The sequence below is a fragment of the Jatropha curcas genome, chromosome 7 (genome assembly GCF_041381405.1).
Source record: "Jatropha curcas cultivar XTBG-Jc1 chromosome 7, XTBG_Jcur_1.0, whole genome shotgun sequence".
Lineage (NCBI taxonomy): Eukaryota > Viridiplantae > Streptophyta > Magnoliopsida > Malpighiales > Euphorbiaceae > Jatropha > Jatropha curcas.
In genome coordinates this window covers 27741550-27769345 of record NC_143157.1, presented here as the reverse complement: position 1 = coordinate 27769345, position 27796 = coordinate 27741550, and the positions used below count along the sequence as shown (strand labels likewise).

Sequence of the window (27796 nt, the reverse complement as noted above, 5' to 3'; positions counted from 1 at the left end):
ATACATGGCCCACTGAAACGATGCCACATTTGAATACTGATCATCTTTCACTATCTTATTATTAATAATTATAATAATATTTTTCTCTGCAGATATTTTCCTCCGTCAAAGATATTTTGAGCATAGAGGTCCAATTTTTTTTTATTTAGAGTGTCGGGTGGGGTCCTATGGAGAAGGTGAGTGCATGCCTTAAACAAGCAAAACGGTTCTATCGGTGGTGAACTATAAACAAAGAAAGAGCTATTAAGTTGGAACCCTTTTAAAATACTTGGAAAGAGAAACTAAGTGGGTCTCATATGACATATGTGTTATTATAAAAAATTTTCAAATATATAACGTTTATATATTTTTTAATTCCTTTTACATTTTCTCATTTCTGAAGTAAAAAACCAGTTCTTTTAATAAAAACTGGCCTTCTGATATATGCAGACAATTAAATAATCTAATGCTTTATAATAACTGAAATTTTTTAAATTCAAATTATATGTTTGTTTGCTCTCTTCTTTGTTCTTGGGTTTTAGTTTTGAAAAATAAGGATGAAAATGAAGTGTCCAGTTAGAGTTAGTCAGTTAGGTAATAACTTTCCCCATTAAGAAAGAAACCAATAAGGAGCAAAAATATCTCATCTCCATTTTGGCTGTTTTGCCATCATCAGCATTCAGCCATCTCAGCCCTATAACCAATGCCCTTTTACTTTTTTTTTTTTTTTTTTTCATAAACAAATCTTTGAAAGCTACTATTTATAGATAGATCAAACTCCTTCCTTTGCTTTTATGTTATGTTATTGGCCTCTCTTATTTTTACCTATTCTCCAATTTTCTTTCTGTTTCTTGGTCTCCCTCAGTATAAATTTCAATACATAGCATCTCTCAACTCCAAGAAATATCTTTGCTTACAGTTTCTTCCTCAAGGTTATTGTTATTCTTTCTTGCTTTTTTTTTTTTTCTTTTTCATCTTTTTTGTAGATCAACCCTAGACTTTATCCAACCTTTCTTTATTCAAACCAATCATTTAGTAAAAACTACTGCTCATTTCAATTGCATTTCTTGGTCCTAAAAAGATTTAAAGAGGTAGATTTAAAGAAATCAAATCTTGGCCTTGCTTAATTATTGGTTTCCAGTAATGAATCATCCAGACCGAGTAAAGGAAGAGTATGGAGGAGGAGGAGGAGCTAGTTCATCTTACTCGGGCATGACATCTACAGGTGCTCCTCAGCCAAGGGAGGGATTACATGATTCAGGACCTCCTCCTTTTCTCACAAAAACTTATGACATTGTGGAGGATATAAACACAAACCATATAGTTTCTTGGAGTAGAGGTAACAATAGCTTCATTGTTTGGGATCCACAAACCTTTGCCATGAGTCTTCTACCCAGATATTTCAAGCACAATAATTTCTCAAGCTTTGTTAGGCAGCTTAACACATATGTAAGTTTCTTTCTTCTTAATGATTATAGATCTTTAACTTTGAATGGAAAAAAATCAAGAAAATTTGGGTTGTGAATGCCTTTTTTATTAATATATCTGTAATTTCATGTTGATTCTGTAGATGGCACTGCGCCATATAAATTTTTATGAAAGAGCTAGAATATGCATTTTATGCTTATTCATATATTAAAAAAGGAAACTTTTTATTCTTTTTCAGAGAAAATATCTACTTGGCCCTTCTCCTATTCTCGACCATTTGTTTGCTTAATGTTTTGAAAAGGTGGAGATTTGGCAGATCAAAAATATAGAATACACAGTAATGCACTATTATTAGTTGCTTAAGCAACTGCAGCGCCTGAACATTCAATTTGTTATCCCTTGTTTGATATTTGATGCTTTTTTCAAAAAAAAAAAAAAAAAAATTGAGTGCTCTTGAAAGCTCGTTACATCGGATTTTAATTCAAAGGTTTAAGATTTGATCTTCAAGAAGGAATCTGATTTATGTGATCCATTTGTCTGTTTAATGTTTTCAAAAGAGTGGAGACTGGCAGATCAGAATATTGTATGCAATATTAATTTATATGTTAAGCAATTACACTGCCTGATCATTTAATTTATTAATTAATCTTTGTTTGATATTTGATGCTAATATATATATATATATATTTTATTCATCTTGAGTGCTCGTGAAAGCTCATTATATGAGTTTTGAGTTCCAAGATTTATTGAAGGGAACGAATTTGATTTATGTAGGGGTTTAGAAAGGTTGATCCAGATAGATGGGAGTTTGCTAATGAAGGGTTTCTAAGAGGGCAAAAACATCTTCTCAAGAATATTAGAAGGAGAAGAACTGCTCAATCTCAATCTTCTCAGCAATCTTTAGATGCTTGTGTTGAAGTTGGAAGGTTTGGAATAGACGGTGAAGTTGATAGATTAAGGAGGGATAAACAGGTTTTAATGATGGAATTAGTGAAGCTTAGGCAGCAACAACAGAATACAAAAGCTTGCCTTCAACTAATGGAACACAGACTTAAAAGGACAGAGACAAAACAGCAACAGATGATGAGTTTCTTGGCTAAAGCAATGCGAAATCCGAACTTTGTCCAGCAGTTAGTCCAACAAAAGGATAAAATGAAAGAACTTGAAGATGCAATTAGGAAAAAGAGAAGGCGGCATATTGATCAAGGCCAGCCTATTAATGCTCAAGTTGGAGAATATTTTATAAAGAATGAACCTCAGGAATTTATTGATCATTCTGGATTTGAAGTTTCGGAGCTGGACAAACTAGCTGTGGCAATGCAAGGAGGAACTGGAAGCCAACACAATTACTTGGAAGAAGAATGTATAGAGAGAGAAGAGGAACAGGTAGTAGATCATAATTATAAAGGTAAAGAACTTGATGAGGGATTTTGGGATGATTTATTGAATGAGGATGTTGGGGAAGAAATTGGTATTTTGGATGATGAAAATGAAGACATTGATGTTTTGGTTGAGCAACTTGGTTACTTGGGTTCTAGTCCAAATTAAGTAGAGAACTATGTATTCTGCTGCTAATTTTTTTCTTGCTTGCAGATTCAGTCATGAGCCGATCAGTATGGAAGAGTCTCATCTAACTTTCTAACCTTCTGGTCCTTTTTTTATCTTTTTGTGGAGGTCATTTGCTTTTTTTGTTCTGGGTGCTAAAATCTTGGTGTTTAGATGGGTTATTTTGGTATTCACAGGAGACTGCCTTACATTTAGAACCTAAAGATTGAATTGAATTCTCAGAAAAGCAAAAACAAATTGTCCTATGTTGCTTCTTTTCTAGGATTATTTCATATTGGATAAATACAGTTGATGATAGGTTCAATCAAACAATATGATCAGCACCATTCATTTCTTGCATTCTTGATGATCTTTAATAATGTGAGATTCCTGGTATAACTTGGAAAGCATGTTGAGTTCATATTCTTGATAATCTTCTTCTTTACACTTGTATTTGTATTGTTCTATCCTTTTCAGGTTATAATTGTTCATATTCAGAATTAGATCATGAATATAAATCACATTTGACATGTTCAATCTTCAATGTGTTCTTATGCTAGTGCTTCTTGTTCTTGGAATGGCTTATTAAGTTTCTTACATACATATAACTAGGTTCTAAGTTCATTTTCGTTTTTGCAGACTTTAACTTTATACTCAAAATTAATTGTATTTGGTTATCAGTTTGTGTCTATTGAAACCAAAGCTGCCTTACTGTCTCTGACAATTTTGTTCCTTAAAATTAATACTTTTGTGCTCTACATGGTTCTAGAGCAAATAATAATAATAATAATAATATTAAGACTGCATTTAATTCTATATGTTGATGAAGTGGTCAGCAGGTGGCTTTATCAAAATGATTAAATCTTGAAATTGTGTAGAATCTTCGGACAAGAACAGTATTTCAGATCTGTGTTTTTTTTACTTGATGCCAAAATGTTTTCTTGAACTTTCTCGATTATCACTTTTATTTATATATTTATAAAATACTAATATATTGTATTTTGACTAACTATTTATCTAGCACATTCCACTGCTACAGTAAAGTAAAGTAAGCTCGCAGCACCGTTGATCATGTAACATTTTTTTTTTCGTCCTCTCTCTCTGTCTTCACATGGTTTATTCTAATTATAAAACTTTTAGAATAATTAAACGGCAATTTTTTTTTTTTTTTACAGTATTGAAAATTCTAGTATTTTGAAAAACTAATGTCAAATTAGCTGTTGAAACATAACAATTTTAAATCGTGGATTGCAGAAGAAATTTTTAAGAATCAAATGGTAATTAATTTCCTTCATTTTCTGTCAAACTCATATAGCCCTAGGGTTTATATGCAGACACACAATATTAGGAATTGGAAGAAAGATCAGAAAAGAAAATTTTGCGAAACAATGATTTAGTGGTTTATGATCCCTGTTGGGTTTTCAAGAACAATATGTAGTCTTTGAAGAATAATAAGGATGTGATAATGATAAACAAGACAGTCATCATTTTCATCTGGGGACCAAACAGCTACAGATTTCCTTGTTAACATCAATGGCTCTTATATTATTATGCATGTGCAGGTCTTAAAGGAGCGTATGGTAACATTACTTTTTCTGCTCTCTCTTTTTATGGGCATAAAGAGAAGAAAGGTAGATCATGATCGAGCTTCCCTAACTTGGGGGAATTTTTATGGTGGCACCACCACAATTCAGTTGGATCACATTTAAAACATTTGCATTTGTCTGGTGAAGCGATAGGGTTTGCACATGCTGTCCATGAGTCTGTTTAATTACTATTCGAAATTGCATATGTGAAAATTAAAATTGATTAGCTAATTCAAGAATTATTCATATCCGAACATGCTTCAAAGAATTGGTAAATAAAAGGATTTGTAATCCATTTCCATCATCCGACCACGGTATTATTAAGTTAAAGTCTATTTGTGATGTATTTCATTTCATCTTGAGATTTTCAGAGCAGCAAAAAAATCTCAGCAGTTCTTAGTTTCATACCAGGCTAGGCATATTTTTTTGTGTTACTACTACCTGATAATATATAATAGGAAGTGAAATCTTAGCGGAAAGAGTACAACCTATTGATTTTTTTTTTTTTTTCTTATTATTTATGTTTGAAGTATTCTTTTGGGTTGTATTATAGGTGCATGGGACCAGTACTTGGGCTTATGGGCTGGCAGGACTAGAGGGCCTTAACTTGGTTGCATGGAGATAAGCCCAAATATACCCCTTTTCAGGTTGAACTTCGACCTAAACAAATGATGGGAATTGGGAAAATAAATGCAATTATGTGAGATCAAGATTAGGTCTTTTAGCAATAAATAATAGACTATGTCTTTTTAACAGGTAGGTTGAATTTGTTTCGTCTCCAAACTACAGTCAAATGTCAATACTAAATCAGACCAAAGTCCACTGTAATTTCTTTTCAAAGATATAAGATTTTGGTGGGATGCTTTATATTAATTTGTATCTTTCATTGTCCTATGGATGACAAAACCGATTGCAAGTTTTCTTTTTTTTTTTTTTTTTTCCTTTTAAAAAAAATTAATTATGGTGGGTTGGACTCTTAATTAATGGAAAATTATGAATATCAATAGAAATAAATAATAGTGGAAAATTATTGAATATATATATGGACAACTTTGCAAAAATTAAAAGCTTGAAGTTGAAACGTTATCGTTATCATTATTTTAGAGTGAAAATAACATTACTAACGTTAGGCGTCATGTTGCTATCTAAATTTGTTTTTTAGTATCGGATTGTAATAATATTTGAATTTTGTTGTTGAATAATTTTAAAGTATCTCAAATTTAATATCAGGGCAAGGAACTAGTAATAAAATAAATTAAAAAAATGTGTTTGAGAAACACAACATTTTATTTAATTATAAATATAATTACATAAAATCATCGTTTGATGCTGATAATAAATTACGTTTTCTCCTTGAAATCTCAGTTCCATTTGGTAGATGTACAGTTGCTGGGTACAAGGATTGGAATGGGTAAGAAATGGGTGATCCATGATCCATTAAAATCAATACTTGACTTTTGAAAGCCTACCAATCTTGAATTCACAGCCAATCAGAAAAAGCCACGCATTTTAATTGAACAATTTCATAATTATTCTCGGATAAGTGCACTTATTATTAATAACATTCAGATTTAAATATGTACAATTTTAAATTTAGTGACCGAACATATCATTTTTAAATGAAAATGACTTTTTTATAAATTGAATATGGTAAAACGATAGTCCAAACCCTTTTTTTTATATGAATGAGATTTAAATTTTAAATTTTTGTTTTCGACCTAGATAAATTCAATATTACTCAGATATTTTAGTTACTAAAGCAGTAGATTTTTTCTATTAGGGAAAGAAAATAAAATATTAAAAATTGAAATTTGGTCAGAATAATACATGGAATCATTCCTATAGTGCATTTTATGAAATTTAATTACTTAATTACAATGTGGTATAACGTTATTTTTTTATTTTTTATTTTGATATAAAAGAAAGCAAAACTTAAAGAGAAATTAAACTGAATTAAACGAAACAAGAGGAAATACGAAGGACTTCACAAAAATTTCAATTTTGCTTATTTTATTTTTAATTTTTTTTTGTTTTTTAATACTTGTGGAACGATGAGTTTTTTTTTAAAAAAAAAAAAAAAAATCAACCTAGTAAGCTTTGGAAAGTATCCGTTACAAATTACAATGGCAGCATTCAAAGTTGAAACTTGAAAACCAACGAACTGGCAATAAGTAAAGTCTACTAAATAGCCCATAAACAGCCATAGCCATAACCCGAATACCTCCGGCGACAGGCGTAACTCTTATATATATATATATATATATATATATAGATAATACAACTACATCGCATCTAGAAGAGAATAAGCAACAGTACACCATCTTAAAATTGAATAATAGACTCTTTCCTCAAAAAAAAAAAAAAAAAAAATTGAATAATAGACTCGAATTCAAATTTGCATTCCTTGTTAGAAAAAAGATATATAGGTATTTGATTTCAGATAAGCACGATAATATGTTATGGTATTGGTCAGAACGATGAGAAATTAGAGGAATGAAGAAACACGAGGAGATGGGTGGGGGAAGGAAAAATGGCGTTTTGCTCCTTTCATTTGGCCCACCATTAATCTCTTTTCCAATTGGAGTTTTGAGAGAGGGAAAGGCGAAGGGAAATCATTGAAATTTGTATTTTGTCTTTTTTTTTTTTAATTGATAGAAACAAAATCAAGTTGCCTTTTATCATTTTAAAATGTTTTGATTCTGTCGTTTTATTTTTTTTATTTACCTTAATTATAAAGATGCTTCAACTTTAAAATTCTTTTAAATTTCATTATGAATTTTAGTTTTTACAAAACAATTTCAGGAAAAACAAAATATTTAAATCAGAACTTGAATTGTAAATGAACAATTTTTATTAATGTGTTCATTACATTATTATTATTACTATTATACATGCACACTCTTTATGTGGGCGAGTTTATATTCTTATGTTTATAGGTTTTTTTTTTTTTTAATATAATAACTCGAAAAAGGATATTTTTACATCCGCTTAGTATTTTGTTTAATGTAAAATAGCAAAACATAAATGCAAATCCAACAAACATAGTATATATCACAACACACGTTTATGGCCCACCGGCACTATTAAAATGACAAGCAGCTCCTCTACTCATCGCGACGTGTAGAGATTGTAAACTGTTTCACAGGCGATCTCAAGTCAATGGTGTGCAACCATGGCGCACGTTGATTTCGTGGCGCGCCTCATTCGGTCGTATTTTTCGTCGATTAACCTAATCTTTCACCATTTTTACCTAGGGGTTTATCAATTGGTAAAGGATAAATAATGATGATAATTAGTAATTTTCATAAAAAAAAAATGAGAATTAGTATTGTTTTTATTATTCAAAATCCAAAACAGAAAACTGGTAGGACTATTGCTTTCTGCCAGCCAAAGCGTATCTTATAAGCTCTTTTTATAGCAAAAAGAAAAGTCAAGAACAATAAATAAATTGAAAAAAGAAAATTATTTTAGTAAATTTCCAGGCAGCGTCTTGCCGACGAAGCAAATGCAAATTACAGTTTAATGCAAATGACAACAAAACTGTGATTAATAGAGATGCTTTACCCTCCATTATATACATAAAGACTAAATTGTCCTTCTCCACAAAACCCACCCTTCCAAGGTATGCATGCATGGATAGTTTTTTCTTACACAGAAATAGTTGTATTAGTTAAGGTTTAATGCCAAAGAATAATAATAATAAATAAATACTAGAAACAAACAGTGATAGTAAGGTAATTAAAAAACATTTATTTTACCAGTAGACTATTGAATGAACTAATAGAGATATGATAAAATTTGTCTACATATTTTAAAATAGAATAAGATTTGTTTATACATGAATAATTATTTCACCTACAGTAAAATACTATTTACTTCTCTTAAGTTGAAGTAAAAGCTAAGTTTATTCTATTTATGATTTTATTTTTAAAAATTTAGGTCTTATTTTTTTTTATTTTCTCTTATTTTATCCATTTAAGAAAAGATACAAATGAAAAATTCCAACTGATAATTACTTAGAAAAAAACTAACTAAGCACATTTCAGTAAATTAATTAAATTTATAAGGATAAAATAGTCAATTGCAAAATCAAATAGACGCGTCATAATTGTTCTAAGGTCCCCTCTCTGATTTATCATTTTCAGTGTCTCCCTTCAAAGCCTTCGATACTAAGCTCCCTGCCTCCCTCTCTTCCTTAACACAAGCACACAGCGCGATTTGTATTTCCATTTCCATTTTCGTTATCTCTCTGAAGCCAAACAGATCCAAAACTGTTACTTGTTCTATCTTTCTCCGTAATGCCAGTTAAGATCGCCTGACTCGGTCTCCGACCACAGTTGACTCGCGCACTGAACCACAGAGCCCAAAGCTTCTAATTCTAATGGGAGGAGTGCCTTCGACACCGCGGTGGAGCACCGCACGGCCACAGGACACAGCTGAGTACTTAATTGGCTCATTTGTTGGTGAAAAATCCTTCCCTCTCGGCTCCGATTTCTGGCAGAAACTCTTGGAACTCCCTCTCAATCTTCGCTGGCCCACTGACCGTGTCCAGGAAGCCTGCCAGCTCTTCGGTCGGTTTGCCTTCGAAATTTGATCATTGATTAACTATGGGCTTATTACTGTACAAATTTTCCTTTGTACATTGAGCTTGGTATCTATTAATCATTTGCTTGACTCGTGGTAATTGCATCGTTTTAGGAAGCGTTTCGTGGTTTTGGAATTTGTTTCCCAGGTCGTTTAATGATTCATTTCTGGCCAATTAATTAAGTTAATGTAGGAGAAACTAAACTCTTAAGCATGAGTTCAATTAATTTTTTGAAATATCTGGGAACGTGTGTGTATTGAACTACATTGTCACTTTATCTATAGCCATGTGGTTGTGGTCCAGGGATTTTCATTTTTTTCTAGTTGTTTTGGCAATGCAATTGTGCTTCCTTTGCGCTCCGATGCTCAATCTTAAACTGTTTCCTGTCTTGGTGATTTCACTATCTGTGCGTTTTAGTGTTGAGTAGTAGCCAACTCCTCTCTTGTTGATTATATTTTTCAATTGAGATCTCCAACTTGTATCCTTTGACAGTTGAATGGTATATTTTAGCTTAACTGCGATTGGCTGAGATTTTCAATCCAAACCTGATCTTAAAGCCTTTTTACCCTCCTTCATAACTATAAACTTAAACCAGCTTTAGGACGCATTATGACGAACTATACTGTTATACATGTCTACAGAATAAACTAACCTTGAGGAAACATAAATAGATCATAGTTGTTTTCTACTTATCCTTACTATAGTTCACTACCACATTCATTGTGATTGTCACTGTACTTTGTATGATACAAAGCTAGTGGATGGATTTTTGAACTTTGCTACTTATAACCTCATTTTTACCAGTTCCTGATAATTAGCCTCTTCTTTTCCTTTTAATTTGTTGAAACTCTGACTAACAATTTTGGTATTGATTTATGTAATTTTGCTGTGCAGCACAAAACAATCATTTCACTAGACATCTTGCAAAGATTTTGATTCACCTAGCCCAATGTTTGCAAGAGTGCATTTCATCTTCTGGTGCACCATCCCCAGTTTATATGAAGGCAGTTAATGCGGTATACATTTCATCCGTTTTCTTGAAGTACTCAATTGAAAATACCCAAAGCAACAACATCGAAGACTTGTATTTGTCATTGGATGAAAGTGAACCGGTACCAAAGGATTTCATAAGAGGTATTTAACTTGTAGCATACTGGTTTTCTTTTTGCTACCTTTCATACGTGCATTCTTATATGGTCACCAGAGAGGAAATTGAAGACTATAATCTGTATAGCCTTTAGTACTCTTGATGGTCATAACAATAGTTTGTATTACTAGTAGAATGTTCTTATTTGTTGTTTGTTGTTTGTCTTTCTTTTGGAGATTGAGAACTGGGATGTTGGTGATTGGATGTAAGATTGTTCAAAGCATTGGTAGGCAATACCCAGGGGTTTGGCCTAGATATGTTGTATTTTCATTGGGAACGAACTAGTTTTTTACAGAGCTCATTATTTGTGAGGTCATTTAATTGCACGATTCTTGACAGTTTGACCGAACTTAGGAATCTTGATGTTAAAATTTGTTTTGGGCAGACTTGGGTCTTTGTTTGTTGACTATAATTTTCGACATATAATCGTCTTAGTTTTTCTTTTGTTTCTGTGCAGACCAAAACATTGAAAATCTTGTCATGCATAGTGTGCTTCGCTTTATTGGCTCTGTAGATGTAAGGTACATCATTGATTTTTTTTTCCACCTTCATCCTGCATGATTGAAATCCTCTGTGCTCCTAAATTGTTTTTTTTATTCCTTTTTTTTTTTTTTTTTTCAAAGTTCAAACACATACCTCCTACATCAGGAATTGCTCAACTTCATGCTTGTTGCGATGTCAACCCAACTTCTGTATGGTCCATCTCCAGGACCTTCAGATATGAATCCTTTTATTGATGCAGCGATGGCCCAGGTTAGAAATGAAACTTAGGCTTTATTCATTGTTCTCAAATCTCAGGAGATTATAATATTATTCTTAGTAAAATGTATAATTTGCAGGAAAGTTCTTTGGTCAGTTTGGTTGTTCGCAGGCTGCTACTCAATTATGTAATGCGACCTCGCTTCCCATTCAGCAGTGCATCTTATCCTGTATTTACTGAAGGGAATCAGCCTGGGGTTTTGCAAAGAGTTGGTTCTGCTGCTGGTATGTGGAACTGTGTTGGTTTGCTTATTCATTTTGTTCAAATTTCCAAGTTTAACCTTGCAGCTTGAACTAGTCTATTTGAATATGGAAAAGGCGGCTTGAAGTAGATATTTCTCTTACTTAGAATTTTCAATTATTTATTTTCTTTTATGAACTTCCATTGTTATTTGGGTTGACTGATTTTGAATGTGGGTTTTATGTATTTTAGCTGAGTTGGGTTTTATTTATCCAGCTAAGACTGGGGAATCTATATGAATGAAATTTGCTTTGCTTCTTCAACTGAAGTTTGTCTCTATTGATTTCCCTCAATTTAATTGTGATTCAGTTCCTAGATTCTGTGCTATGATGGTTATTTTTTATTAGTACAATATTTGAACTTTAAGAACCATTATTAGTTTCTTTGCTTTTGCATGCTTTTATTGACATTTTATGTTTGACTTGCAGCTACTTTTGTCTTACTGCCATTCAATTATTTGGTCAATTCAAATGGTGAAGGCGTAAGAAATCCATTGGCAGACTGCAGTATTCATGTCTTGCTCATACTTAACTATTATCATAAATGTGACGTGGCTGATGAGCCCGTAACTGACATAAGTGATGACAGTGCTGCTTCAGAATCTCTTCCCAAAGTAAATACGTATTTCTCTGACAATCCTTATTGCAAAGCATTAGAAAATGCAAGGGATGTTGAACGTAAGTTCCCCTGTTCTCTCTCTCTCTCTCTCTCTATAACTATGTTATACATTGTTTCTGAATTGTTACAAATTGTCCTCTTGGCAGTTGATCGTGTAGATATTGAGGGGAATGCACACAATGGATCACTCGTGAGATTACCTTTTGCATCTCTATTTGATACTCTTGGCATGTACGTATACTTTTCCTCTCCTTACATGTCAATATTTTACATAGTTTTGAGTTGTAGCATGCCAGGAGATGTACTTATTGCCTTGTCCTTATCTTCACGCGTCCTGGGTTTAAGTGGACATATGCTCCTTTGGTAAAACTGGACACGCACGCATGCACAAAGAAGTGCGTGCATGCGCACATACACACACAGAGGTAAAGGAAGTAGAAAAACTAAGTTAATTAACACTTGCCTGATTCTACTGCCATGTAGTTCCATTGTTCTTTGCTCAGAGAATGAATAAGTAGAAGCAATTTCATTGACATTAGCTGCTTCTACTGATGCGTGGTTCTTTTGCGAGAGAGAGAAAGTAGAAGTAATGTTAATTAACACTTAGCTACTCTTACTGCTATATACTTGAAGTGCCAATTTCAAGAGAATTTTCTAGCATATTATAGAACTTAACTGTAACTTGAATATTTTAATGAACACTATAAATGTCTTTCTGAGTACTGGATAAACAAGTTTTTCCTCTGCAGGTGCTTGGCTGATGAAACTGCAGTTCTATTGCTTTACACATTGGTCAATGGGAACTCTGACTTCTTGGAGTATGTTTTAGTGCGAACCGATTTGGATATATTGGTATGGGAGATCAACTTAATAGTTCCCCCTTCTTCTCTTCCTTCCCCCGCAACACCCCCCCCCCCCCCCCCTTTTTTCTCTCTCAATTCCAAATGTGGATTCCCATGGTGTGGTAATGCTTGGTTTCACCTGGTGTGGAATTTGCACTTATAATTTGGAGCAGGCATTCCCAACATTCTTCAAAAGAAAGAGTGGGGAGGGAGTGGGATCTCAGAAAAAGAAGCATGATTGTTTGGCATTTTACATGTTCAGAATTGAGAACATCTTAGTTAAATAAGATTTTTCTTATATGTTTTCATTTTTTGTCTAATGGATGTTGCTTCTTTTGCATTGAGGGGAAATAGAAACATGTATGTTTGATATGTCATTTTAATATGCAAACAATTCTCATGATGAAAGTTCTTATATTTCTTGATTGCATGAGTTGGCATGTCGTTTTTGCTTTTTGCAGTAATATTGCCGAATTGCAGCTTAATAATGATCTGTTTCTTTGTTTTGAAACCCACAGCTGATGCCCATTCTGGAAACACTATACAATGCTTCAAAGAGGACACCAAATCATATATACATCTTGTTGATTATACTTCTTATACTGAGTCAAGATTCTTCTTTTAATGCAAGCATTCACAAGATGGTAAGGATAACTTTCTGACCGATTTATGACATTGTTTCAAAGGATTATATTATTTCCTTACCTTTTTTCCCCCAATTCTTACAGATACTGCCTAGTGTTCCATGGTATCAAGAGCACCGTCTTCATCAGACATCTCTTGGTTCCTTGATGGTCATAATTCTTATAAGGACAGTGAAATATAACCTATCAAAGCTGAGGGTATGACTTCGAGTATTAATCTTGATTTTCTAATTTTTACTTGAAGTTATCATATTTAAGTACAATGCAGACTGTCTCTTTTGGAAAAACACGATATGCAAGAGATACTTTTCATTTAGATGGCAGGATTTAATGGTTACTATGAATTTTCTGGTAATTTGAAGAGGAGTTGTCTATGGAGATGATGAAAGAAGTAATTGGCAATGACAACAGACAAGACATTGTTTAGAATCATGATTTAGTAGATAGAACTGTAATATTCATAAATCACAGGGCCAATTTCCAGTTTGTGTTGATAGTTTTTGGGTTACCAGGTATACTGGAAGAGTCTCTTTAGAACAGCCATTAAATGCTGAAGGCAAGGGCTGTATCTTTTGCACTTACCAAAATAAGGTTTTCCCTATGTGTGGTAAGAAAGAAAAAGAAACTTATCATGAAAGAGCATTAGGAATGCTTTCCAGAAACTTACATTTTGTAACCTATTTTAGGTATTATGGAGAACGGGAAGTGAGATGTTGCTACAAAGTTTATTGTCATGCTTTATCATTTGGAATAGCAAGATGATCAAAAGTTGATGGGTAACTTTTCCTTTTATTGATAAATAGAAGTTACAAACTAAAGAGGCAAGGAAGTCCATAGAAGTTTTTAGTTCCTTTTATTGATAAATAGAAAACCCCCATGTCACTGTTTAGCATATATGGGTCAAAGTTCTTAAACACAATATTCTGTTTGCTCACTTGTAGACCTTGCCCAAGTATTGATAATGGATCATTTTTCTCTCATGGAATCTATTAAGATATTGATGATAGCAACTTATATTTTCATATGCTGGTTCTCTTGAATTCATGATAGGCACGTTCTTCAAAAAAAAATTCTTTAAATTTTGAACTTTTGGCAGGATCTTTATCTCCATACAACTTGTTTAGCAACTTTGGCAAACATGGCTCCTCATGTCCATCGTTTGAGTGCATATGCATCACAGAGAATCGTTAGCCTCTTCTACATGCTTTCTCGCAAGTATGTTACCAATTTGGTTTCTTCTTTTTTTATACTGTTCTTGATGAACTTATTATTCTGTTGCTGCCCATTATTTTCTTTTATTTTTGCATTCTCCTTAAACTGTTTCTTTGAATGTATTTTGCACTTTAGGTACAACAAACTTGCAGAGAGGATAGATGATAAAATAGGAAAGAGTGGCTCAGTTGAACAAGGCAGTCTTGCTGAAGATTTGGTAGTCATTTTTTTTCTCTCAATATGATATATTATGCTGCTTGGATGTACCCTTCTGTTATTTCCTATTTATCTGAAGTTGATTATTTTTGTCACAGTCTGCTGAGTTGCATATTTACACAGACTTCCTGAGAATTGTCCTCGAAATTTTTAATGCAATTTTGACTTATGCCCTTCCACGCAATCCTGAGGTATCAATTCATGTGTAGATTCAGTATCACATATTTTCCCTAAAATCTCAAAATCATGTAAACCATTTTTGCATTTCTCAGGTGTCTTTTTTATCTTCTGTGGCAGGTTGTATATGCTATAATGCACAGACAGGAGGTTTTTCAGCCATTTAAGAATCACCCACGCTTCAATGAACTGATTGAAAATATTTACATGGTATGTCCTTCTCTTTGTCCAAATAGAACTTACTGCATCTCCTTTTCTGATGTGTCTTGGAATTGTTCAGGCCATAAAGCTTCAGGCACAACTTTAGTGATGCTTGTTTTGCATGTGATTGTGTTTTGAATCATATCTAACACTTGTGAATTTCACAGGTTTTAGATTTTTTCAACAGTCGAATAGATGCACAAACAAAAGAAGGCGAATGGTCGGTAGAGAAAGTCCTCCAACTTGTAATTAGCAATTGTCGATCGTGGCGAGCTGAAGGATTGAAGGTAAAAACAAATCATTTTGGAAATTAGCTGTCACGCCTAACTTTAGAGTTCACATGTATTAGCTTTAGGAGTTACTTCTGCCACTCATATGAAATTTGGATGATTTTATTTGGACAGATGTTTACTCAATTACATTTCTCATACGAGCAAGAGAGTCACCCCGAGGAGTTTTTCACTCCATATATTTGGCGTCTGGCTTTGACCCACTGGTTTGTCCCCTGCATCTCTTTACCTTCCCATCTTTTGAGAAATTCCCCATCCCTAACCCAAAAAAAATTTTAAAGAAAAAATAAAAAGAAGAAAAGATGAAAAAATTCAGATGGCGTGACCATATGGGTTGCTTTTTTTAATTTTTTTCCCAAGACTGCTCATTTCTCTATTTTATAGTTGGCTATAACTATAACTTTGATTATTTTTTCATCCTATTTGTGGTTCCTCTTACATCACTGATGCCCTTGTTTTTTCCCATGCTTGTTTTCCAGCGGACTCAGCTTTAATCCTGGTGCCATAAATTTGTTTCCGATTGATCTGTCAATAGAAGTAAGTATCTGGATCTGTTGCTTAATGTGTAGAAATTAGCAAAGGAAGTTGTTCTTTATGCTATATTGCCATTTTGGATTTGCTTTTTCTAGACAATCTGGAACTCTCTGAAAGAAAAAAACTAAAATGCGGGAAATGAGCACCTGAACACAACAAAACTGTGATTTTTGACTTAAGGTTATCTATTTTGTAATTTACTTGCATTTTTTTTTTTTTTTTTTGCTGCAGAAACTAAATGATTTTGGAGGAGATCCTGATAAGCATCAAAATGGGGAATTGGATCAGCAAGTGCGGATTGAGGTGTAGCGGGCGGTACAATGTACTCCACCTTAGTGTCCATATCATACTTGACCGTTTTGTAAATACGTGTAGTAGAGGTGTATTCATCTCATTCTTTCCTGTTTATATGCTTGGAACATTGTAGAGGACTCTCCCATATACAAAAATTATTGACAACACAATGTAATGAATAAGAGACGATGTCTTTCCACTTTTCAGGGCATGGTTACCATAGAGAAAAGTAGACTTGGAGTGGAATCACGCAAACGCTTTTTTATTGACATTGTTATCTCCGAATATACAACTAAAGAAAAAGGTTGAAATACATAAAATAAAATAACAGTTTTATAATTATATCAGAGTTTGATTAAGCTTTTTATTAGTAAGTGTTTCAATTTCGATTGGATAATATGATTGATCTTCTGCATTACATTTAAGTTTGAGGTTTAAAAATACGGATTAAACTTGAGACATTTTGTATCATAAAATTTTCCTTACATCTACTTAACAAGTTTAAATAATGAAACTGTTATGAATTTTATAAGTTCGAACTTAAATATAATTAACAAGTTTAAATAATGAAATTTAATAAATTTAAAATTCAAACATTCGATTAAAAATATACAAGACAGCTAATTTGAAGTCGGAGATTTGAAAATTGCTTGATTTCGTAGATTATTACATGAATACAAAGATTAGGGTCGTTCTTTCTGTTACAAAACATATATTTATAAATATTTTTTCACAAATTATGCAATATCATTGCCAAATTCTTTGTATTACAACACAATACAGAAAACAAAGAGCAATTAGATAAGAGCTCCACCCTTCACATATTCAGTAAATGCCAACGCAACCAGACCCAACATAGCAAATCTACCATTCCACAGCTCCGCATTAGATGTCATGAACCCGTCTGACTTCGATTCCACGCTCACCCCTTTAAATAGAGGAATTAAAGACGCGAGAGAGAGCACAATGCTTGTTCCTACAAACAATGGAATCCCACCGTCGGATAGCTGCGCAAAGAAATCCTGGCCCTTGGCAACCTCCACCGCAATGGCAGCTACAAAACCAACCATGGCTAGTCTGCCATTGATCCTCTCTGGTGCTGGCCCAGCGAACGCCAACACGTCTGAGAACTTCGTGCTAAACTGTTAATTTATCAGGTATAACCATTGTTATTAGCTATTATGCTTTTACTAATTGCAAATTCATTTCAATAATCTTCCATTTCACCAATTAATCATGATATAGTTTAGGTGTTCATATCAGAATCACTACCTTTGGAGGAGGAGTAGGTTTTGGTTTAGGTGCTCCGACAGGTTCCGTGGGCTGTATCTTCTCAACCTCTTGCTCCTTTTGATATCCCTGCAAAATCAAACGTATTATTAAACCGTAATTAACCATCTCATCTTCTATTACAAGAAACTTCACTAGAATCAGAAAGACTAAAAGGCTTACCTCCGCCATGCACTTCACTGGAGTATAAGCAACTCTTCCAGGTCGCGGCACGTACGGCGTCGCAAGGAAACGGCCGCTCACTCTGGCTCGAGTAGAAACACGTAGTGCTGGACCAGCAAAGACGGCACCTTGCATGGCTGTTGCTCCGGCCATTTTCCACAGCTAACTATGCTCAACAGAGATAGAGTAGTCTTTGCGTCGATTGATACTCAAAAACACCTCTTGCTTTGCGTTATTACTCTATAAGTGAAGCAGAGTATTTATAGCCTAGTTAGGCAATGGGGAATAGAGGATATTTTAGATACACGTCACTGAAATGATCAATTTCTGGAACGTGAAGTGGTCCAGTTGTCTACAAAAAGTTGGTGACGTGGCTCCTTTATGATCCACCAGTTTATGCCCAAGTCCTAACCCATTAAGATTGAGGCCAGTATTGTTCCAGGTTTTACAGTGTTAGTGCTAGTAGAAACCTGTGGCTGTAGGGCTTTCTAGTCATTGATCTCATGTTATGCCACGATTTTACCACATTATTTTGACACATAGCTTTCTGCGTATCATTTCTATTGTTAGTTTGACACATTCATTTTCTGTCTTTTGAACACAAATTTTTAATTTCAATGTTTTAATTCAACACGGAAAGGAAATTTCATTAGGAAATTCATATTGGAAAGAGCATTAATTAGAAAAATAAAATAGACTGGCAACTTCAAATAGAAGAAAACTATTCATTATTTTCACAAAATGCACAACTTAAATTTTATTAATATTACAGAAAACAGTCTCTCTGTTTCTTTAATTTGGAGTTATTTTGGTGGGGTATTAGCAAGGTTATACGTATAACTAGAGAACATCTGGAGTTCTCTCGAACCTCCTACTTCTTCAATTGGTACAGCATCACAAATTTCTTTTAAATCTTCTTCTGTTAGCTTCACTGTCAATGACCCAATGTTGTTTTCAAGATTCTTCAACTTAGTTGTTCCTGTAAAACATCAAAATGATAGAATCACCATCAAATGCGCATGATCTTCAAAAATAAGTTTCAAGTTGGACACAACAGAAAACTAATAAAGCCAAAGTCGCATACCAGGAATTGGAACTATGTCTTGTCCCTGGTGGAGAAGCCATGCCAGAGCTAATTGAGCTGGAGTGCAGGCATGCTTTTCAGCTAGGTCCGCGAGACGAGCATATATAGGCTTATTTCTCTCTAAATTCTCTCCAGTAAATCTTGGATGCAAAGCCTATGTGACAGAGATAGAAGATCATTTAAAAGAATTAATCAAGAGAAAGAACTTGCACGTCAATGGATGAATAAATTATATATATCGCAGTACTTGTAATACCAACCAATATACTCTTTTTAGGCAAGCTCTCCACGACTGCCTTTCCAGCAAAGAATCCTCGACCGAGAGGGCTGTATGCTACTATCCCAATACCAAGCTCTCTGAGAAAGAGAACAACATTTTAATCCTTATTCTCGATACTCTAAAAATATATGATGTCAGCCCAATTGACATACATTGAAGAAGAAAAGTTTGTGCTCTGAAAAAAATAATTCAGATCTTACTCATGCTTAAATATGCAAACATCAAAGTAGATATATAGATAACTAACCTACAGACTGGAACAATATCATTTTCAATCTCACGACTCCACAATGAGTACTCCATTTCTACAGCAGTTATGGGATGAACAGCATGTGCCCTCCTAATAGTGTCTACACTAGCTTCAGATAAACCAACGTACTTTATCTTTCCCTCCACTACTAACTTCTTCAGCTCCCCCATCTGCACGCAGAATTTAATCAAAATCTAAATTCTAAAATTGATCAACATTTATTATTATCAGGGAAGAAAAGGAATAATATACAAGTGTTGCACCAAATGTAGAGGAAATCTAATATGTAACTCTTACAGTATCCTCTATTGGCACTGATGTGTCAATCCGATGCTGATAGTATAAATCAATATAATCCATGTTTAGCCGCTTTAGACTAGCTTCACAGCATTGCCTCACATATTCTGGAGTACCGTTCACTGCAAATTCTAGTCCATTGAACCTTTTAATGCCAAATTTTGTTGCTAACTGAATTTTTTCTCGAGGAAGCTGCTTTAAAGCCTGAAAATGGGATAAGAGAGAACTAATGTATCAGCATTCTGATATTTATTTATCATAACATTGAAGCACAGCTTTTTCTATAATTTTATAGCATCACTTGATCCAAACACTGCTCACTTCAGCATAAACGAATTATTGCTTTTATCCCATTTTTAATATAGTAAGTAGTTTCTCTTTTGTATAATCTGTTCACACGCACACTGTCAGTTGGAAATTTGAGGAGCTTCAATTATAAATTTGAATTAGAAGAAAAAATATGTTACCTTCCCAACCATGATTTCATTGTCATGATCATCTCCGTATAGATCAGATGTGTCAAAAAAGGTGATGCCTTTGGAAAAAACTTCCTTCATAAATTCACATCCAACTTCATGTGGGAGCGGTGGATTATATATTCCTGAGAGTCCAGCACACCCGAAACCCAGTACAGAAACCTGCAATTGAAACAATTTGAAGATTTATTTTTCCATTTATATGCCAGTTTATTTTGTACTCTGATTTACTTAAATTAAAATATGATTTCTGATACTCAACAAGTAGAAATAGTGGAGAAATTAGTATTGTCGTAAACAGAATAATATGCTAAAAAATTGACTACGCAAAGAAACTTATTAAATAGGTTGCAGAATCCAATCACAGAAAATTCAAACTAAAATATGTCAAGTATGAAACGAATAATAGTGATTCATGAAAATCAACTGTTGATCAGAGGTAGAAAAAGCACCAAGATTGTTGCTGTCATAGTTATATTTTGCAAAATAAAGTTATATTTTGCAAAATAAATAGTAAATTGCATGCTTACCTCCAGTCCCTGACTTCCCAGCTTCACTCTTGGGATTTGGATCTTCGACTTCTCTTCCATGGTGAAAAACATACAAACAGAACTTAGCTGAAGATGCAATTACAAGAAATAATAATTTGAGTGTAAAAGTTCCCATCACTATATAATATTTATAATTATGTATTAAATTTCCCTTCCCACCAACTTTTCATTTGTTTTCTTATGGTAGGGACCATCTGTTACCTCTTACTAATCATCATATTTTAATCGCACTCCAGATTGGATCGGGAATGGAGAACTTTGTTTCTAAGGTTCTGAGAGAAAAAAAATAATTGAATGCATAACTTAATATTTATCTTTCACGTAATATTGCTTGCCCAAATAATATTACAAGAAGTCTAAGCAGGAAAGCCACAAGAATAGAAACACAACACTTCATTAAAATACTTACATGAGAGAGAGAAAAACAAAGGAAGAAGAAGCAACTTTTCTAAAACTAGACATAAGATCTAAATGTAATTTATTTTCCAATCAAGAGAATTAGAGAATAAGAAAGCAATAGAGGTTTCAACTTCCACGTCCAACAGTTACATTACAACTAAAATTGGTTTGATTATGTTGGCACAACGACTAATGCATCAGAATCAGAGACATTAAACACTTAGCATAGACCTCGTGTCTGTTACATCATTTACAACCAAGATATTCACTGTCTCATTTATTATAAGAAAAGGACAGGAAGGGACACTTCCTTTTATTTTTTGTTTTTATCTTTTGCAAGAAGAATATACATGTTCTATTTTAGTTTTGGTGGAGTGTTTGCGAGCCTCCAGCTATACTTAGCTAAAATAGGCACTTCTCTTGAGCCACTAACTTCTTTAGCATCCACGGCATCTGAAATTTCTTTTATATCCTCTTTTGTAAGCGTTACTGCCAAGGAACCAATGTTATTATCAAGGTTCTTAACCTTGGTTGTCCCTGCATAAGTTCCAACATCAAAATTATTGGTCACTAAAAACTTTGAATCATGCTTATAATAAGTTGCAGCTTTAAAACCAGACCGCTGAATGGTACGGTTTCTCTTCGCGTGATGATTAAATGAACTGAACAAAAGAATTCAATCAAATGGATATGTTCGAAGGTCTCCTATACCAGGAATTAGGCATATGTCATCCCCTTGATGGAGAAGCCATGCCAGGGCTAACTGAGGAGGGGTGCAGCCATGCTTTGTAGCCAATTCAGCGAGTCGGGTGTACAAGAATTTGTTCTTCTCTAGATTCTCCTCTTTGAATCTTGGATGTGATAGTCCCTATTGCAACTTATTCGTCAGGCACAAAGAAAGACTCAAAATTTTGTTTCATACATATTGCAACTAGTTTAGGCAATGCAGAACATATTATGTGTACTCTTAATGCATTCAAGAAAATTTGATATAATAATAGTATAAAAAGATTCACTTGTAATTTAATCGTAATAATAACTTACCAAGAAACTCCCATCGGGTAACTTTTCCACAACTGCCTTCCCAGCAAAGAACCCAATACCAAGAGGACTATATGCCACTATCCCAATACCAAGTTCTCTGGGAAAGTAGAGGTAAAAAAATACTGATCAATTCCAAGATTGTGAACAGAAACCTGCATTGCAATGAAGTTTTATAAGTTTCATTTCAAGATTCAACATCTAGAACGTACCGGCAAAGGGGAATTATTTCATCTTCAATATCACGAGTCCACAGAGAATACTCCATCTGTAAAGCAGAAATGGGATGAACCGCATGAGCTCTCCTTATTGTGTCTGCATTTGCCTCTGATAACCCAATGTACTTTATCTTGCCTTCATCTACTAGCTTCTTAAGCTCTCCCATCTATCCCACCAACAATTGTTCCAAAAACAGATTCAAACTTATTCAAATGCATAATATGTAGATGGAAATCAAATACTTGCATTAAGAAATGTGTCATGATAGTTACAGTATCCTCTATTGGCACTGAAGTATCAACACGGTGCTGATAATACAGATCAATATAGTCGATATTGAGTCGTTTGAGACTAGCTTCACAGCATTTCCGAATATATTCAGGGCTGCCCGTAACGATGACCTGACCATCATCTAACAAAGAAAATCCAAATTTTGTTGCCAATTGAACTTTTTCTCGAGGAATCTGCTTCAAAGCCTAAAATTATATGCGAAAATAAAATAAATAAGAAATATAGACTTTCTTGAGAAAGAAATTTTCACATGTTCATTTCGTTTTGTTTCATCGCCATCAAACAAAAGCATGCTTGTTTACAATCCCTTCTTACCAAATTTATTTGCAACATAATCACCGATTATAATTTTGGTGTATTTATTAACAACTTATAAACAGCCATAATTTATGCAAATAATTCTTTTATTCAGATGATAGACAGACAGAACAAAAAAGATTACCTTGCCAATCATAATTTCGTTATCATTGTGTCCATAGACATCTGCTGTATCAAAGAAGGTTACTCCCCTATGAAAGGCCTCCTTTATGAGAGAACAGCCATCTTCATGAGATAGAGGAGCATTCAGCATTCCAGAAAGTCCTCCGCACCCTAGTCCCAGTTTAGAAACCTGCAGGATCAAGAAGGACGTCGTTAAGAGAGGGTCTTTCTTCAATTAAACAATACTAGTTTACGGAAAACAGATGGAAGTTTGTGTTTCCACATAACAGCTGGGCAGTTTCTCTTCTTTTTATACGTAATTACTCTTCAGAAACCAGAGGTTATTGACGACATTCATCATAATTTTTATATGTTTGTTGAGCAGAATCAAGAATGGCAACTTGAAAGATCCTTCACTTGCCTCTAGACCATAGTTCCCAAGTTTCATTTTTGGTATTTGGAACTGTTTCTTCTCCATTTTCAACCCAAATTTGGAGATTGGATCAAGAAATTCTGCTTCACTTCATAAAACACGTACAGGATGAGAAACAAAATATGCTATAATTAAGGACCTTTTGCAATTGCTGACCTGATTTGTTTGCAACTTATCATCAGGTTAAATTACTATTTGGTCCCTATAAATTAAGAGAAAGTTACAGTTTGCTGAACTAAACTAAACGTGCCATAAATAACGAATCAGTCACTAAAATAAAATTACGTGGAATTTCTTGAAAACGAGCGGTAAGATTGGTGGAAAGAGGGGCCTAAAACGTTGTCGCTGTGGGAAAAGCAGACATCTTTAGTGGCGCAAAAAACGACGTCGTATACCATGAAAAAAGAAACAAAGAAATGAAGACTGACAAATTGCATATCACGAACGAACTGTGTCCTCTGTGCTAAGCGTCTGTTTTTTGATCTCTTGAAAATTCGAATAAAAGAAGAAAAAACAATTAAAAATGGAGAGAAGGCAGATCTACGCGGTGGCGTTCCTTTTATTCAGCTTAATTGGCCGCATATCTTCTCTCTCCGTCACCGTAAACGACGTCGAATGTGTCTACGAGTACGTCCTCTACGAAGGCGACACGGTTTCTGGAAACTTCGTGGTGGTCGATCACGACATCTTCTGGAGCTCCGATCACCCCGGCATCGATCTCACGGTAAGTCAGCCGCCTTCCTCTGAAGCTTGTTTTTTATTCGAATTCGTGTCCATTTTCATTATCCCGTTGACATGTAGATCTAAATATTTGGTCTCTTTTTTTCCCTAATTTGTTGCTTGGTTCCAATCTTCGGATTAATATGTCGGGCGTTCAATATATGTTACATTTGATTGATTAGGGATTATGATAATTCGGTCAAACGCATTCAGAAAGCTGGGTCAATAAAATAATGTCCTCTAATGCCTGGAATGCTAGGAAAAGTATTTTCTCTGTCACTGGAAAGGATTAGAGTTGGCTTGTAAGCAACATTCATTAGTTTTGTGGGATCAATTATTTTGAAGTTGAGGTTGTTTCACAAACTCTAATTATATGTTCTACCCATGAATGAACTGTTGAAAAAAGAGATTTGAGAAACTAATCATTATGTATTTACCAAATGACTATGCTGCAAATGCAATTGTGAATGAAAAATCAATTAGTTCAGTACTACTGCCAGTAAAAGATTTAATAAGATGTAACTTTATGGAAAAGTCAAAATTAATGGTGTCCACAATATCATCATTGGAAAAGGAAGTTAGTTCTAATTTTTAATTAAATGTCTCCATTATATACACCCATCGTGAAATCAGCATGCATCATATTGTATCCTAATCAATACATGCCCATATAACATACAACTACACTTAACCATAATCTCAAACTAGTTAGGTTCGGTTATATGAATCCTTTGTCTCTATTTTACCTTGTTCGTAGCTAAGTCTGCATTAACTTCAAGGCCAATAAAATGGATCATAAATTTACATAATTCAGTAAAAGTAAGAGTTATATTTGAAGAAAAAAATTTGAGTGCCTGCATGTGTGTTGCGATTGCAATTGCATGGGAGGAAAAGTGAACACTAGAATGAGAATCTGAATCTTTTGGTTGATTTTGGGTTGGATGCAAAGTTTTAGTGGGTTCCATTTATAAATGAGTTGGATACACTTCAAATCTAATGAGATATTAGTCGTATAGTGACCCAAACAAAATTTCGTTAGGATTCTCACCTTTGTTCACGTTCATATTATATAGATGAGTATGAGAAGCACGCTTAGCATGTTGGTAGAGGAATGCTAAAGAACTTTTCGGTATTAGGTTGAGGTATGCCATGCATCTTTTAGGGTCTGCAACTTGTAATGTGTTTTGATCCATTGGTCTTGCTGTTTAAATAGTAATATTCACTGTTTATGGATGTATACCTGATACTGGTTTACCTGCAGCAAATTGTATTGATTTGACTTGTTATTTCTATATCTTAATTCTGGGTCGTCATGCAGGTGACATCTCCTGCAGATAATGTAGTTCACACTGTGAAGGGGACATCTGGGGATAAGTTTGAGTTTAAGGCCCCAAGAAGTGGAATGTACAAATTCTGCTTTCACAATCCGTACTCAACACCAGAGACTGTCTCCTTCTATATTCATGTGGGTCATATTCCGAATGAGCATGATCTTGCTAAAGACGGTTTGTTCGCTTCTCTCTCATTTAGGCACACTCATCTCTATGTGCTTTGAGTTGAACTAGTACAAAGAGTAGCAATAAGCCATTTGGTTCAAACTACATATTTTTCGATCATGACATTTAAGAGATTTTATTCTGCTGTGTGTTTGATTTTTACAATTGTCTCTAACAGAACACTTGAATCCCATTAATGTTAAAATTGCTGAGCTGAGAGAGGCATTGGAATCTGTTACAGCAGAGCAGAAATACTTAAAAGCTCGTGATGCTCGACATCGCTTGAGTAAGTCCCTTTCTATCTCTCTAATTCTTCCTTTCTTTCCAGTAACCCTGTAATTCAGTATCTTCTTTCTCTCTCTCTCTCTCTCTCTCTCTCTCTCTAATTAACCCATCATGCACTATTATATCATGGAAAAGTTCCAACTTCCTTGTGGATGTAAAAATCACAAAATTTGTATTCTTTTGAAGCATATTTCACTGATATCATGTTTGATATTTTTCAAAGAAACCTTTTTCTGGGGATGAGTAACTTTTAATACAAATCGGCTAAAATTTCTTCATACACATGTTTTGATGTTTTAAACACTATCGATTTGCCATATATCACTTGTTTGAGTTATTGTTTGTGTTTCCTCCGCAGCCAATGAGAGTACACGGAAGCGTGTTATAGGCTACACAGTGGGAGAATACATTTTGTTGGCTCTTATAAGCGCACTTCAGGTTGTCTATATTCGCCGGCTCTTCAGCAAGTCAGTGGCATACAATCGGGTCTAAGCCACTTGATTGTATGTTAATTAAGGATAGGGTGATTCACTAATGAGTTCAGTGCAGTTACTGTCATGCACTTAAGAAAAACTGATCTGTCTGTTTATACTGTTCAATTTTTTTACTTCAACCATATGGTAATTTAGAACATAAAAGTTTACTGCAACATTCATGGGCTTTGAGCTGTTTCTCTTCATCACTGTCACTCAAGTTTTGTTTTCAGCTTTCTGTTGGGTTTTGCGTAGAAGGATCTTAAGCCCGACTACAACCTTTTTCAAATATGTAGGAGTTCAGAGAAATCACGTTAAGATTGGAACGGAAGGCAAATGAAAGCATAGGGAAGTAGATAATCCAACCTCTGTTTAGATTGGATTGGATTGAAATTATAAAAACTATTTATTCTTCAATTAATAAATCTCTAAAATTATATTTTCAAACAATATTTCAATCTGAGTTTTCAAAAGAAATAATCCTTCACAGTAAAAAGACCAGACTGTTTTCGCAAAATTCAAGGGTTATTTAATTTATTCTGGACAGAGAAAAGATATAATGCCAATTTTACTCGTTATCAAATGAATTGTTTTTTTTTTTTTCTTTTTATCTTTCTTAAAATTTGTTGTCCGAATCTTTTTTAATATGAAAGTGCACACTACCAACTTGGGCTCAGCGTTCGAAAGATTCCTACCTTTTCCAATTTTTGGACAAAGTAGAAATTTATATCCTGCCCTGTTACTAACATTCCGTTGTCGTCCAGCGGTTAGGATATCTGGCTTTCACCCAGGAGACCCGGGTTCGATTCCCGGCAACGGAATTTTCCTTTTTGAGAACACAAACTATTTTTGTATGTGTATATATTTTACGATTATTGGAGTTTTAGTTCCCCTTTTTCATATTAATTTTAAATTCACTGAGAACAGTAAATTCAAGAAGTTAATAATACAAATAAAATAATTAATTTTAATAAGAACAAAAGTTTGATGACTTAATTTTAACTAAACTAAAACTTCAAAGTTTAATATTTTGATTAGAAATTAAGCCTAAAATTGATAAATAATAAACTTAATAGATAAAATCAATATATTCAATTGCTTTATATATATTTTTAGAGAAGAAATAAATGAATTTATTCACATAGCGGATCCAATATATAAAAATTAATTGACTTTTTTTTAGGATTTTTTATTTTATATATATATATATTTATATATCAAAATTAATTCATAAAATTTAATTTATTTATATTTTTAATTTTTTTTTAAAAATATAATGCATTGATGTAGGAAAAAAAATAATTTTAGATCTTCACGGTTCTTTGGGCGAT

General features: G+C 33.8%; 6 protein-coding genes and 1 non-coding gene across 8 annotated transcripts; 4 read left to right on the top strand and 3 right to left on the bottom strand.

Moving 5' to 3' along the window:
- The first annotated feature begins 663 nt into the window (after window positions 1-663).
- LOC105632043 (heat stress transcription factor A-6b) lies at window positions 664-3489 on the top strand. The gene is made up of 2 exons (XM_012214312.4): window positions 664-1428; window positions 2182-3489. Exons 1-2 carry the CDS (start codon window positions 1123-1125, stop codon window positions 2953-2955), a joined length of 1080 nt encoding a protein of 359 aa, XP_012069702.1. The 5' UTR covers window positions 664-1122; the 3' UTR covers window positions 2956-3489.
- A 5184-nt stretch (window positions 3490-8673) lies between these two features.
- On the top strand, window positions 8674-16504 carry LOC105632045 (dyggve-melchior-clausen syndrome protein). The gene is made up of 18 exons (XM_012214317.4): window positions 8674-9109; window positions 10018-10257; window positions 10728-10791; window positions 10894-11023; window positions 11110-11254; window positions 11699-11947; window positions 12035-12119; window positions 12638-12740; window positions 13249-13374; window positions 13459-13572; window positions 14471-14589; window positions 14722-14803; window positions 14901-14993; window positions 15100-15189; window positions 15348-15467; window positions 15585-15676; window positions 15950-16007; window positions 16236-16504. Exons 1-18 carry the CDS (start codon window positions 8920-8922, stop codon window positions 16311-16313), a joined length of 2178 nt encoding a protein of 725 aa, XP_012069707.2. The 5' UTR covers window positions 8674-8919; the 3' UTR covers window positions 16314-16504.
- Window positions 16505-16922: 418 nt separating this feature from the next.
- ELIP1 (Chlorophyll A-B binding family protein) lies at window positions 16923-17997 on the bottom strand. The gene is made up of 3 exons (XM_012214313.4): window positions 17751-17997; window positions 17571-17657; window positions 16923-17440 (listed from the first exon to the last, which is right to left on the bottom strand). The coding sequence occupies exons 1-3, from the start codon at window positions 17901-17903 to the stop codon at window positions 17096-17098; spliced, it is 585 nt and encodes a 194-aa protein (XP_012069703.1). The 5' UTR covers window positions 17904-17997; the 3' UTR covers window positions 16923-17095.
- Window positions 17998-18455: 458 nt separating this feature from the next.
- Window positions 18456-20868, bottom strand: LOC105632046 (perakine reductase). The gene is made up of 7 exons (XM_012214319.4): window positions 20668-20868; window positions 20129-20299; window positions 19662-19865; window positions 19362-19534; window positions 19095-19191; window positions 18835-18988; window positions 18456-18729 (listed from the first exon to the last, which is right to left on the bottom strand). The coding sequence occupies exons 1-7, from the start codon at window positions 20737-20739 to the stop codon at window positions 18554-18556; spliced, it is 1047 nt and encodes a 348-aa protein (XP_012069709.1). The 5' UTR covers window positions 20740-20868; the 3' UTR covers window positions 18456-18553.
- Window positions 20869-21132: 264 nt separating this feature from the next.
- Window positions 21133-23637, bottom strand: LOC105632047 (perakine reductase). 2 transcript variants are annotated; one of them, XM_012214320.4, is made up of 7 exons: window positions 23480-23637; window positions 23081-23248; window positions 22620-22823; window positions 22341-22513; window positions 22132-22228; window positions 21799-21955; window positions 21133-21624 (listed from the first exon to the last, which is right to left on the bottom strand). In XM_012214320.4, the coding sequence occupies exons 1-7, from the start codon at window positions 23534-23536 to the stop codon at window positions 21443-21445; spliced, it is 1038 nt and encodes a 345-aa protein (XP_012069710.1). In that variant the 5' UTR covers window positions 23537-23637; the 3' UTR covers window positions 21133-21442. The 2 variants fall into 2 exon arrangements, with proteins under 2 accessions (XP_012069710.1, XP_012069711.1); XM_012214321.4 differs by having other exon boundaries at window positions 23347-23481.
- Window positions 23638-23921: 284 nt separating this feature from the next.
- On the top strand, window positions 23922-26671 carry LOC105632048 (emp24/gp25L/p24 family/GOLD family protein). Its single transcript, XM_012214322.4, has 4 exons — window positions 23922-24215; window positions 25530-25716; window positions 25886-25993; window positions 26351-26671. Exons 1-4 carry the CDS (start codon window positions 24015-24017, stop codon window positions 26482-26484), a joined length of 630 nt encoding a protein of 209 aa, XP_012069712.1. The 5' UTR covers window positions 23922-24014; the 3' UTR covers window positions 26485-26671.
- Window positions 26672-27214: 543 nt separating this feature from the next.
- Window positions 27215-27286, top strand: TRNAE-UUC (transfer RNA glutamic acid (anticodon UUC)). Its single transcript has one exon. It is a non-coding gene; the product is annotated as a tRNA-Glu (tRNA).
- The last annotated feature ends 510 nt before the right edge of the window (window positions 27287-27796 follow it).